General features: G+C 40.7%; 1 protein-coding gene across 2 annotated transcripts in view; it reads left to right on the top strand.

Moving 5' to 3' along the window:
- The window catches only part of si:dkey-70p6.1 (uncharacterized protein LOC570575 homolog), a 51,402-nt gene extending 42,229 nt beyond the window's left edge, over positions 1-9,173 (top strand). For both annotated transcript variants that reach the window (XM_041798604.1, XM_041798605.1), the window contains 2 exons: positions 804-941; positions 6,850-9,173. In XM_041798604.1, coding sequence (XP_041654538.1) covers positions 804-941; positions 6,850-7,389 — 678 coding nt within the window. In that variant the 3' untranslated portion in view covers positions 7,390-9,173. The remainder of the gene's footprint in view (positions 1-803; positions 942-6,849) is intronic.
- Positions 9,174-14,681: the final 5,508 nt, after the last annotated feature.

The raw sequence follows: 14,681 nt of genomic DNA, 5'->3' as shown, positions 1-14,681 counted from the left end.
TTTTGATTTGTAGATGGATGAGTTTGCATTATGATGTTTTCTAAGAGGGTTTTGTAGTCCAGGTAGAGCGAGGGTCTTGATAGCTTTCCTGTCAGGTTTCATGTTGATGCCTATGAAGATTTCCTCTCTTATTTCTGCCTCAGTGTTTCAGTTTCCCTGCTCTCCTCCACATCATGCATGGTGCTGTGAGATGTTGGCTCTTCTGTGGGAATATCTCTGAAATCTGGGCAGAGCGTTGTGTTTATTTGTCGAACCGTTCTTGGTGATATCGGTGTGTTTCTCCTCTCAGCAGTGTCACCTCCTCCATATGTTTGCAGCAGCAGGCGTGTAGGCAGACCGTCTGATTTCACTGTGGATATAAAGCTTTGTGCTCCCCTCGGGGTGACAGTGGGAAACCATTTGCTGCCCTGCGTGAGGTCAGTGAGGTCGCGCTCTCGGCTGTGACCTGAGTTCAGAAACACGATCGTCTGCAGGCTTACATGTGTATCCAGGCTGCTCACCGCTGACTTTCTTCTGGGTGACGCAACATGTTGAAATTGAGTCATCCTGAATATAAGCACATGGTTCCTCTTGCTGCAAGCTCCGCCTTCCAGGGAAAATCTCTTCAATACTGTATGACATCCATCCGATACATTTCTTATGCTCTGTGCTACTACACTTCTGCATGTTTAAAGAGGTAAATTTGTCTTTTATGGAGCCCACTGGGTGTGTTTTTAAAGGCCTGTTTTTATAATACTCCAAGAAGGCATGCATGAACATGTGACCGGCTCTGCCCTGAATGTAATTTCTCGTCTTCCTGACAGGAGGTGATGTTTATGGGGAACGGGGAGCAGTACATCTGGAAGCCTCCGGAGGATGACGAGATGCTCATGCACCAAAATAAAGCCCTGGGACCTCTGGGTGCTCACACGATGGAGAATATACAACCATCTGCTGCAGTGGTGAGAGAGCACTCCTCAGGTTTATTTGTCAGATTTAAATCCACTATTACTCGGGTTTATTCTAAGAAAAACATCACTCATTTCTGTGATAATAAAAAACACCTGGGGATCATTGAATAACCAAATGGTTGTTGAAAAAATGTTTGGCCTTAAACTCTTTTTTTACAGTCATTCTAAAACAAAACTGCCTGCTGCACCATTTACTAAAAATGGCTTTGCATTCAAGCTGCAACTTTAATTTATGATCATATATTCTGAGTGTATGCCATTTCATTTTTAAGACATTTTTCCTTCAATGCCTTTATCTAAAGGGACAGTAAAGAATGACAGGGAATACATGAGTAGACCTTTTGCGTCTAATGTCACTATGTCTGTCCAGCCCAGTAAAAAGGGCATACAGGGCTGGGAAAAAGTATTTCCTCCTTCCTGATTCCCTTTTTTGCATATTTGTCACACTAAAATGATTCAGATCATCAAACAATTTCTAATATTAGACAAAGATTTTCTAAGTACGTACAAAATACAGTTTTTAAACAATGTTTTCATTTATTAAGGAAAAAAACATCCAAATCTACCTGGCCCTGTGTGAAAAAGTAATTGCATTGTGCCACAAAGATATTTCTAAGGCTAAGAGAGCCATTAACCACTAGTGGAGAAAACTTGACTCCAAGAGCGAATTAACGACTCAACAAGGAGGTCACAAGAGACCCAAGAACAACATCTAGAGCTATTATCCACAAATGGGGTTAACTTGGAACGGCAGTGAACCTTCCCAGGAGTATCTGATCTATCACAGTTACTCCAAGAGTGCATCGACGACTCATCCAGGAGGTCACAAAACTAACTTAACTAACTAACTTGACTCGGCTGTGGTCAGTGCTCATGATTTAACAGTAAGGAAGAGACTGGGCAAAAATGGCATCCATGGAAAAGTTGCAAGGCCAGAACCACCCCTGACAAAAAAGATCACAAAGGCTCGTCTCACATTGGCCAAAAACAACTTGATGATCCAGTAGACTTTTGGGAATATATTCAGTGGACTGATGAGGCAAAAGTTGAACTTTTGATAGGTGTGCTTCCTAAACCTAACATAAAGAGAACGTTATACCACCAGTCAAACATGGTGGTGGTCTGGAGCTGCTTTGCTGCCCCAGGACCTGGACAACTTCCTATAAATGACAGAACCATGAATTCTGCTATCTACAAAGAAGTCCTGAAGGAGAATGTCTGGCCAGTAGTTCATGACCTCAAGTGCAAGTGCTCTTGGGTAATGCAGCAGGACAGTGATCTAAAACACACCAGCAAATCCATCTTTTGAGGCTTAAAAAATGAAATGGAGGTTTTGGAGTGGCCTAATCAAAGCCTGGACTGAGCCATTCATGCTCCAAAACCCTCCAGTGTGGCTGAATGAAAACAATTCTACAAAGAAGAGTGGCCTGAAATTCCTTCACAGTAATGTGAAAGCCATTGCCAGTGATTTCAAACAATTGCTCGCAGTTGTTGCCGCTGACGGTGGCATAACCAGTTATTAGGTTTAGAAAGTGATTACTTTTTTTTTTTTTTTTAACATAAAGGCAATCTGTTTGATGATCTGAAATATTTTAGTGTGACATATATGCAATAAAAAAAGAAAAGGAATCAGGAAGGGGGCAAATACTTTCTCATAGCTCTGTATTTACAATGGGCTGGTAGTTCCAACTAATTCGTCTGGTCCACAAATTCCCTGCAGTACACTTTGTAGAGCAAATGGTGTACAAGGAAGGCTTCAAAAGCTTTAAATGTCAGTATCTGACACCTGCACAGCATGTCATGAAGCATAAAATAGCATACTACATAGCAATGACTCACCTACAACAGAGGCACTGAGTGGCCTAATGCTAATGGCAGCTATGAACTGGGAAGGAGATTTGGCCCATTTTTATTATGTCCCCTTTACTTGGTCTGCTGAATGAATCCCCAAAACTACTGCAAAATAAGAGGATGTGCATTCACCCTGTTTTCACTGATTCTCTCATAGTCAGAGGTGATATGGTGGGCACAATATCCTCACTCAAGTAGAAGTACATGGGAAATGAGCAATTATTAAAAAGAAAGATAAAATCATATCAGCCCCAAAGAGCAATGGCCCTTCAGGAAAATGCCTCATATGCCAGATTACTAGTCTAACCCTGGCTGACACTGGTGTTCAAAAATATTTAAAACAGGACCCTGTTTACTGATGAGTCTCAACTGACTGAGATGTTGACAACAGAGAGAGTGCTCATGAATGCTTCTTTGTGTAGTTTTCATTAAATACACATCTGATGAGCATGTTTTGACACTTAAATGAAACACTAGACAAAGAAGTATTCATAAAGACAGTGAAGTAGGCATCTAGGCTTTTGTATTCTTTAAAGATCACTGTGCTTAGTGCATCAAGAGAAACGCCTTCTTCAGTCCAGTCTTCACGTGTTTGTGAGCACCCTAGAGGTGACTCACCTCATATGACAGAGTCACTGACATTTGAATGAAGCTGGCTTATTCTGACACTTTCTTACTTATGTGGCTCCCAAATACACCTAGATCATAATTATCCACTAAAAGGTGTACTAGCCTGGGGTGCAGATGGCCTAGCAGTTAGGTCTTACCCCAGGTATGTGGGTGGCTAGGCTGGGTTCAAGTCTGGACTGTGGCTCCTATCTCACAATGTCTCTCCACTACTCTTTTATTCCTGTTTCCAACTGTATTCACTGTCCTCAACTCTGAATAAAGGCATTAACCTTTTACCTACTGAGTCTAAAAATGGCGATTTGGACATATGTGACCAAAGCTGGTAAAAACTCCTGCAAGTCGTCCGAGGTCATTTTTGAGTTTTTTACACACTATGAAAGCGCAGATTCCAAGCTTTCAAATGGTGTATCATACACCCTAATCTGAGCATATTTTACAAAGATATGCTCATTTGAATGTTACCTTCTAGTTTCTGTTTGTTCTGAGAAAACCAGATTCAAAGTTTCAGGACTTTTCCTACCTTCAGGCAGGCCAGTTAATGGACGTGAACATTAGGGCCACATTTACATAAAGTCCACCCAAACCAAGCTTCTGAATTGGACTGGTGACCTCATCAAAATATTCCCATAGGAAATCCGCCTTCATCAAACTTTCACTGTCGAGTGATCTTGAAGTTGTCTCAAGTCTGTTGTTAATTCTTGCTGCTTTGTCATCGTCTCTTCTACTTTTCTTAGCTGCAGGGCGCATCTTGAGGCTTGTTGATAAAGGTGATGACTAGAAACAGCTGTAGTTACGTGCCGAGGGGGGTGGCGTTTGAGCCATGCGGTGTTTGTTATTGTCGATCTCAATGGGTGAAACTGGGAACAATGCCAGGCTGAGTGGCCAATTATCACCCAGCAGTTTCACTTTCCCCTCCCCTCAATCTCCCCGCAGAAACTACGAAAAGAGGGCATTTTAAACACAAAATTAACGCTTTTACATATCACATTTGTGTTATTTTTTTCATCGAATGAGTAGTTTAAATGTCAGACTTGCATAAAATGAGAAAAAAACTAAAAATGATCATTTTGAAGAAAACGACTTTGTATCCATTTTTCTCAACCACTGGAATGCCGACTTGCAGAAACTTTATCTGGCTCCGGTCACATATTTTGTTATTATGGCTGTAAAATAGTCAGGAAATGCCCTAAGTCTGAGAGCTTTGGTCCCTTTTCCCAGGAGTACTTGAACTTGACTTTTCAACATCTGGTTAATGATTATTACACATTATATGGAATTTTCAGCAGTTTAAAAGAAGAAAAACACAAATACTGATTTGTTTTTCGTTGCTTTTATGAGAAGAATTTTGTCATTGCTCATGAAGTTTTGATTTGACATTTGAAGTGTGAACATATACATGTTTAGAACAATCACCAGTAATTTTTTTTGTCCAGGACTCTGGGTGTGCAAAACACAGTGCAAAAGATAACTATATACATAGGCAAAAATTTGTGCAAATAAAGGTGGAAAAATGCATTCTCAACATTCTCAAGTAACATAATGTTATTGCACATGACAGACACGCACAAATGCCACTAACGCTATTTTTTTTAAAACAAAACACCACTCTCGCTCACTCTCCTTTTACTCTCTTCCTTCACTCACCTTTCTCACTTGTGAAATGTGGTCCAGTTCTGATAAAAATGCTGCTATATTGCAGCTACATCCAAGCTAACCACCACACTGGAGGCAGCCATTGCAAACAGCTAATATAACTAAACCCTGCTTGCAGCTACCACCTTGTTCTCCTTAATGATGTTGATTGGTCTGAACAGTGTTCAGTTTGGCACAAACGTTGTAGATTGGAGCTTTACAAGATGGATTTGCCTGAAGAAGGACATGGAGTCTGGCAAAATTATCTGCTTTGCAAGGTTAGGATTTTAACTGAGAGTCTGATCAGACAGATCAGCCAAAACCTCATATCTCCAAATCTTGATACTGAATGGTCATAGTCAGCATCTTTTTGACACTTTTATTGTTTTAAATTTTGTTAAAACCCAATGACAGATGTATAGTGTGAAACAATAGCACTCATATATGAAAAAAATTTAGTCATGAAAAATGCAGATCCAGGGTTTTGGTCAGATGCTGTTACTGTACACCTGTAACTTTTCAGTTTTTATGTTACAATGCCTGATAACTGTTACATTTTACTGATTTTGTCATTTAAGCCTTAAACCCCATCTTTCCCCTTTACTGCCATTCATTTTTAAGGAATGTTTTAATCTAGAAAGGGGCAGGACTAGCATCATTAGTACCTAGATGGATCGTTCGCATCAGCCTTTGTTTATGGGATGACATACAGTGAAACACTTAACTAAAACCTGTGCCCATCCCTCTTTATTCTGGAACTTTTGAGCTGCCATAAGAAAACGAGAGAGAAATGTTGGTCTGACCATCAGGCTGGTTCAAACTGATTATAAGTAGCAGAATTGTCCAAACTGCCAAATATACACTGGCAACATTTCTGTTTGTGAAATTTAGACAGTGTGGAAAAGGTTCCCTGTAGTTTTTAGCAATTAAAAGCAGGAAATTATCCAATACTGTGTTTCTTGGGAAAGCTTCTATTTCTGTTGCAATAGTTAAAAACAGGTACCGGTTTTGTTTGATTTTTGCTGCTAATTTTAAAATTCTGGTATCATGACAACCACAGAGAAGTCTGGAGAGAAAGAGGGAAGTGCTGAGCTGAACCAGTGTGCAGTAATAGATCTTTCATTTAGCATGGGCAGAATAATTTACAGCAAACTTTGTAGCTGTTTCACTCTCAAACAGATTCACAGTCACATCGATAGAACACTTACCTCTAATAGGAAGCTTTGTGCTTCTTACTCGCTCATTGTTGTGCCCTCCAAAGCTCTCTGACAGACCGCCCTGAAGGCTAAAGCCAGCTTTTACATGTCTTTGCTCTGTATTCACAGCATGGACATCATGGCTGGGAGGACAAAACTGCATGGGAAGTTTAAAAAGAACAGAAAAACACAAACCAAGCAGGCATGGGGCTGGATAAGTTTGACTTTACTTGTTGGCTGGAGAAAAGTGCTAACTGCCAAGTATTGAAGGTGCCAACCTACACTAATCAAGCATATTTCTTGTTAAAGATAGCTTTAAGAATAGAAAAATACATTTTGGGGAAATTTGTTGTGCAGAATAGAAAAGATGTCTATCTTTGAAGTTATGCAAGCTACAACAATCAGCCTACCTATCTTAATCTAGCTCTACCTGAAAGTCAATAAACAAGCCTATCCACATCTCTTAGATGCAAATTTAATCTTTAAATTTGTAGACGTGGTACAGGTGCCTCTAAACCCCAGGTGGCAACACTGAATGCTTTAGTATGTTAGTCTTTACCTGTATAAATGAAAACTGTTTGGTCTTACAGGTGGCTGAGATGTACTCCAAAGTGTGCAAACCTGGAAAGAAAAAGAGAGCTATGCCGGGGTCTCCTCCCTCTAATCCTGGCTTCCGGACCTTGGGTCGAGGTGACCGGGACCGAGACCGGGATGGGGGGTTTAGTGTAGTGGTCAAACCGCAGACGTGGGCCCTTCAGGAGGGCAAAGCAATGGGAGGGCCCCTGGATGACCACTGCTATGAGTCCATTGGGACGGAGGAGTGCGACCTGGCCTATGAGAACATGGAGGGTGGCGGCGCCTGGAAGCGAGAGAGGCCCCCTAACACATGTGCCACCCTTCGGCCCAGGAGGAAGAAAGCCCAGCAGCCTTTGCAGCAGCAGCAGCCCCCTCCGCCGCCGCCCACGCAGCAGACCCCCAAGTTACAGCACCTGCCTGCCAAAGCCCTGCTGCTGCCCGGGGAGAACCTGTATGAGAGCATCGGCGACCTGAAGCAGGGCTCTGCCACCTCCAGCACCACCACCATCTTTACTTTCAACGACGGCATGGAGATGTACGTAACAGGGCTCTGAGGCGGTGCTGCACTGTGACCCCGACCCTTCCAACGCAAGGAGCTGAGCTAACACCACGAGGAGTGACGGCTGAGCCCCTGTCATGCTCCCCCACACATACTGTTTACATTCAGTCATAACATCAGGCCTTTCACTCGATGGGGGGTAACGTTGATCTGTTATGACCTGGGCTGAGTCAAAGTCCAATCTATTGACCTTAAAAGGAATCCAAAGGTAGTGAGTATTAAATGAGCACAAGACCATTGCAGAGCAATCTGTAGGTAACAGTAGCACTTCTATTTTACTGAAACATGTGCAAAGCACAATTAAGTAAAAGCCTAAATTCTTCCTCAACTTTAGCGGGTAAAAATATTTTTTTCCTGATCCTGGCAGGAATCCTATTAGGGGAAAAGGCCCAGGATCAGTGTGAAATCTTTTGGTAGCACTTAGTCTGTCACGAACAGGCCTTCCCTGTAGTCTGTCAAGATGTGATTCAGGACGGAATTGAAACGATAGGAAAGGAATGAATTACTAATCAAAATACTTGAAAGCTCAGGGACCAAGAGAATCAATTAAGAGAGTATTATAAAGAAAAAAATTGCACACATTTTGCATTCCTCCTAAAAGCTTCGACTAATTTAAGACCATAATCATGTTTAAAAACCGACCGGATACTTCCCTCTGTCACGTTTTGTTTCATCTGACATGGACTGACACTGTCTCCACTGCCGTCTGTAAATGAAGTGTTTTACTTTGTTGATCCTGTTTCTGCACTTTGCCTGCTACAAGTTGCATGCTTAAAAAGAGAAAAAGACAAAAAATCAAGCACTGTTATGTGGTACCTCTATATGAATGTTTTTATTTTATTGTCGTTGGTTGTTTTATTTCAGTTCTTAGTGTGTTGCTTTATTTCTCTGTAGAGCACAAAGCCAGTTAGATGAGGAAAGTCTTTGGCTCGGTGGGACTCTGTGCAGCAGAGAGGAGAGGTAGTTTCTCTCACCGTTTGCCTGAAATTCACAGAGCAGATGAGACTAAAGAGAACTGCTTGAGTCCTAAAGGTGGAGACAGACCACTCAACCCCACGCACACGTTCTCTTCACTCTCATATCTGTGGGCCGCTCATCTCCATCGTCCCCGCCTTGTGCTCATATGAATCTGCTTGGGTTTTCACCATAGTGCAGCTTTGGAAAGCTACAGTAGAACTGATGTGTATTAGCAAAACGTCATGTCTCACCATCACTCCATCGATGAACTCTCTCCTCTCTCTCTGTTATCAGTGTTAAAATATCGCAAAAATGTGAAGCAAAATGGTTTCGCTAAGCAGCAGAGCATCACCTCGAGGATAACACGCTCAGATTTACACCCAAACCCGGACAATAACGGCGTTTTTTTCATTTGACCAAATATCCCCCAGCAAACAATGTGATTATACTGTATGTTGATGCAATGTGTATGTACATTACAAAAGAGAAAGAATAATAAATATATCATCAGTGTCAAGAAATCTATCTTTTTCTATTATGTTTAATTGTGTTTTGGAATGACTTATCTTGTGACACAAACTGCAAAAACAGCTGCAATGTAAAAAAAATCTCCAGTGTGTTCTGTTTGTTGTTTTTTGAAGCCATGAAGCTACGGTGTGTTCTTGGAAAGCCCGGCTAAGTTTTAATGTGGCAGCTAATGTTGTGTGTTTGCTCTTCAGACTTACAGGGTCTTGTACTCAGAAGCGTGTAATTAAGTGCTAAGTGCAAAAGATTGTAATGTTTTATATCAAGATTACTATTCATGAAATGTCAGTCAAGTTTATACTTTTGTAATAAAGTGGCACTTTAAAAAAACATATGCTTTATCTCATAGTGTCAGTTATTAAAAGTGAAGGAAGAGAGTTCACTTTTTCATCGACTACAGACAGATCAAAGATGTTTTTTTTACTGAAGCTTTTCTTCTGATCTTAAACGCTGCCTGTAGATTCATGTCTTCACTCCTATCAAAGAAAAAATCTTTGGCGGTGAAAAAGTCTTTGCCCCCTTCATGATTTATTTTAGATCATCAAACAAATACTATTATTAGACAAAGATAACCAGAGTAAATATAAAATGCAGTTCTTAAATGATGATTTCATTTTAAAACCTACCTTGCCTTATTTGAAAGAGTAATTGCCCTCCTTGTTAAATCATGAATTAACTGTGATTAAACACGTTTTTTTGGAGTTCATCTTCACTAGCCACACCCAGGCCTGATTACAGCCATAACAGCTGAATCATTAAATCACTTCAGTAGAACCTGTCTGACAAAGTGGAGAGCTAAAAGCTCTCAAAAACAACACATCATGGTAAAATCCAAAAAAAAAAAAAAATCAAGAACAGATGAGAAACAAATGCAGTGATGTCTATCAGGGCTTTGGGACTTCAGTGAACCACAGTAAGAGCCATTAACCACAAATGCGGAAAACTTGCCACAGTGGAGAACTTTCCCAGGATTGGCCAGCCTACCCAATATCTCCAGGAGCACATCGATGACGTATCCAAGAGGTCACAAAAGAACCCAGAACAACATCTTGAGCCATTATCCACAAATGTGGAAAACTTGAAACAGTAGTGAACCTTCCAAGCATTGGCCGGCCTACCAAAATGACTCCATGACTGCATCGACGACTCATCCTGGAGGTCACAGAAGAACCCAGGACAACATCTCGAGCCATTATCCACAAATGGAGAAAACTTGCAACAGTGGTAAGCCTTCCCAGAAGTGGCTGGTCTACCAAAATTACTCCAAGGGCATATCGACGACTCATCCAGGAGGTCACAAAAACCCACAACAACATCTCAAGACCTGCGGCCTCACTTGACTCAGTTAAGGTCAGTGATCATGATTCAACAATAAGACAGACACTGGGCAAAAATCGCATCCATGGGAGAGTTCCGAGGCCAAAACCACTGCTGACCAAAAAGAGCACAAAGGCTCATCTTGTATTTGCCAAAAAACATTTTGATGATCCAGTAGACTTTTGGAAAAGCATTCTGTTCACTGATGAGACAGAAGAACTTTTGGAAGTCGTGTGTCCTGTTACATCTGGAGTAAAACTAACACATCATAGCAGTCAGACATGGTGGTAGTGTGATAGTCTGAAGCTGCTTTTTTTCTGCAAGACCTGCATGACTTGTGATAATTGATGGAACCACAAATTCTGCTTGGAAAATGTCCAACCATTAGTTTGTGACCTCAAGCTAAGGCACACTTGGGTTATTAAGCAGGAAAATGATCCAAAACACACCAGCAAGGCCACCACTGAATGGCTTGAAAAATAAAATGAAGGTTTTGAAGTGGTCTTGTCAAAGTCTGGACTGGAACCTGACTATGACGCTGTGGCGTGACCTTAAACAGGCCATTCATGCTCGAAGATGAGCAGGTGAATTCCTCCACAGCGAAGTGAAAGACTTATTGACAGTTATAGAAACACTAGAAGTTGTTTCCGCCAATGGTGGCACAACCAGTTACTAGGTTTAGGGGTCAGTTACTTTTTTATATAGGGCCAAGTAGGTTCGGATGTTTTTTTCCTTTAATAAATCAGGATTCCAACACATTTAAAATTCAAGACCACTCACTAGTAAAAATAAGACTTTTTAATGAAGTCTTCATGCTGGACACAGTAGTCTCACGCCCAGCCATGCTCAGCTGACAGCCAGCTGATTCTAACTGTTGCCTCCCAGCTCTCACAGCCAATCACAGCTCTTTGTCTCAATGCAGCAGTGTATTCAAATATGAAGTACTTCTCACTAATCCCTGCTTGCACTAAATGCTGATGCACCACACTGCTGCTGCTGGCAAAGCTTAACCGCCTCCACCCAAGCCTCCTCATTTATAGCATAAAGCTTGTTGCACCCTTGTATTAAGATTTATGCTACTATTGATTCATTGTATTTGAACAAATGTATTGTATTCAATACACATTGTCTTAAATGTACCTATATATATGGATTTTTTTAGCTGTATACTCCCTGGAAAGTCAATGCATGCTGCTTGACTAAACCGGGGAGTATCTTTAGAGCAGAGCCTTCTCCTCCAAGTAAAAATGTATATCCAGAGAGTGCTCTTGATTGAAAAACTTTTATGGCCTTGAATTAACAGTCTAATTTCAGACTTTTAAGACTTGTAAGGGTCCTGCGGGAACCCTAATGAATGACATCACCATTTAAAAACTGCATTTTGTATTTACTTGGGTTATCTTGGTCAAATATTAAAATTTTGTTGATGATCTGACACATTTAAGTGTGAGACAAATGCTAGAAAATAAGGAATCAGGAAGGGGGTAATACTTTTCACAGCACTTAATATTCCTAAAGTAGGAGAAATATTCCAAAAAATGTGCATTTGAATGCAAATCTTGCTCCTATTGTCCCTCTCTTCTTTTGTGTTTGTGTGCATGACTCCATTGAGTGGTTGAGTAGCCTTCCCATGGTTTTTTTATCCGTGTGAATGTGCACGTGCACCCGAGTAGTGGGGTCTGCGTCTGAGGAGGGGAAGAGGAAGAGGAGGAGGAGGAGGAGGAGGAAGAGAGGGGGTAGAAAGGGGAAAAAAATAGGTCACCCCTTAAAACAAAAAGCTTGCAGTCAACATCGCAACCGTCTGCTGAATTTTCATTGGCGGGCTTGTCTCCATGGTAACAGGTTAACCTTGAGGCAGTAGTCACGTGGGTGCAGCGAGTCTTCTGCTGTCTTGGAGGATACGGCGTGCGTTGTGTGACATCCGTGATCACAGTGTCAGCCGCTCGGCGAGGAGGAAAACAAAACAAACAGGAGCGCAAGAAGCTGTAGGTGTGAAGATGATACAACATTCACAGCTTATGTGATGTATTAATCTGTGAGTGAGGGGCATGAATGAGGGAATAAACACATGAATGAGAGTGCCACATTCATTGAGGGTACATGACAGCGATGAGAGGCATAAATCAGGCAGGGAGAGGAGATAAAACGAGCAGAAGGTCACAAACTGGCTGTGGGAATCGTGTTATTTTTACCAACCAGGAGGGAGAGGGGCGGTCATGTTTGGAGAGCACAACAGGGTGGGAATCCAGGAGGTTTAACATTTTTTATTGCTCATTTTGCAAACCTGAAATCACAGAAACATCATCATCCAACATGTTTATAACTGAGCTTTATCAGTTGCCATTCTGCACCACATCAATCTGTAAAATCATGAATAGTAAAGATGTTACTCTGATAAACTGCCTTAAACATCAAATCAGATCATCTTCTAACTGTAGTATGGGAGTGATTCAAGTGAGTATGTATGCATTTCTCTGTTCTGTGGCTTCTCAGAGGGGCGCACTATAAATCACACTGCAAGAGAAGCTAATTATGAGCTCTACTGACACCTGCAGGCGTTAAAGTGCATCACAGGGGGGAGTCAGACGGCCTGTGTGTGAACCCTGAGAGTCACAGGAGTGTGAAAAGAAAAACCCTCAGATGTGACCAATCATGACCTCGAACACATGATCTGATCCACACCAGGTCAAACAGCACAAATCAAAAAGTAGTGATCAGAAGAAGGAGGAGGGAGAGAGTGAGAAGTCTCAAAGATGTTTCCTGTACCCTGAATTTAAATTTATTACATTTCTACACATATTAATAGCTGTTTTAACATGTAAATGCACAGATTCCCTGTTTCGTATGGGTTCAATACAAAATCTTGAACTGCTCTACTACAGTCTATTTTAAAGTGGCTTTTTAACATTATATCATAAAAACATCTTAACAGAGCAGCTTAAAGTGTGCAAAGTGAAATAATGGATTAACATGAGAACATGTTCCTGCGCCGGCTGCACCAGCTGTTCATAAAGCTGTTCAAAGTTTGCTATAATTAGCTGCTGTTTTTGTGCCTCTCGTGTATTAACATTACATTTCAGACATGAGGCTGTGAGTCACAGAGAAACTTCAAAGTCTCTTACAACCATCTGGATGAAAAAAATCCCTTTGTTGCATGCTAAATAAAGATTTTAACTCTTTTCTTGAGTTGCATTTTTTTTTATGCTTGCACATAAAAAAAGATGTTCCACAGATATCACGTAATCAGAGCATGTTTGTGCAAAATTATGCAATACTCTTAATGATTTGATTTTTCGGTGTACTTGTCCCTGAAATATTGTGCTTTGCTTGTGCAAAATAAAACGCAAGGCTTTCATTCCTGTTGAGGTAAAAATAAAAGCACCTACAGCTTTCATTTTCACATCAACTTTTATGTCTTCTCCATGCACTTTAAATGATAAAAAGTCACTTAAATTTACAGTTAGTTAGCAGTTAGGCTCATAGAAGGATATTAACCCTGCAACTGTTGACCTTTTATGCTTCTACAATTCCAATAACCAGGGGCTAGTAGGTCAAACTTCAAGGCAATAAATCCTCATGTTCACCCCTTGCTTGTATACGCTATATCTCAAGAATGTTTAAGCTATTTTCCTTAAAATTTTGCACTCTGACTCAGGAAAGAAATTATTAGATTTGGGGTGTCAAAGGTCAAAGTTATTGTACCTCATGCTTGTGAATGCCAAATCTCAAGAACACATTGAGGGATTTTGTTCAAACTTTTCACAAATGTTCACTCTGACTCAAGGACGGACTGATTAGATTTTAGGGGTTAAATGTCAAAGAACCTAGGCTTCAAATTTATCCCTTGCTTCTGAAAACTATCTCAAAATAATTTGAGGGATTCTTTTCAAACTTTGCAAAGACGTCCACTCTGACTCAAGGATATATTATGAGATTTTGAATATCAAAGATCAAGGTAACTGTACCTCATGACATTAAAAGCTTATAAAGGCAATATTTTGTGAACGATTTCAGGAAATTTGTTCAATTTTTGTGCAAATGTTCACTCTGACTCAGGAAAAATTGTTAGATTTTGGGTATCAAAGATCAAGGTTGTTGTAACTCTTGTTTTGTGCTTGCAAAGGCAAATTTTCAAGAACACATTGAGGGATTTTCTCACACAATTTTTAACCCCAGGATGAGATTATTAGATTTTTGAGGAATTTTTTCAAACTTTGCAAACATGTCCACTCTGACTCAGGGACAAATTGATGAGATTTGAAAGGTCAGAAGGCGAGGCTATTGGTTCAGCATCTCAAGAAGGGATTTTCTTTAACTTGCACAAATGTCCAATTAGATTCCAAAACAATGTGCTTAGATTTTGGACATGAAAAACACTTAGGTCTTGGCCCTTTTGTTCGTTCATTGCTTCTGAATCTCAAGAATGCTTAAAGGGATTTTTTTCTTCTTTGCTCAAACATCCACTCTGACTTAATGATATACTTTCTT

Source organism: Cheilinus undulatus, linkage group 11, assembly GCF_018320785.1.
Source record: "Cheilinus undulatus linkage group 11, ASM1832078v1, whole genome shotgun sequence".
Lineage (NCBI taxonomy): Eukaryota > Metazoa > Chordata > Actinopteri > Labriformes > Labridae > Cheilinus > Cheilinus undulatus.
The sequence above is the reverse complement of the archived record's forward strand: the minus strand, read 5'-3'. Positions and strand labels throughout refer to the sequence as shown.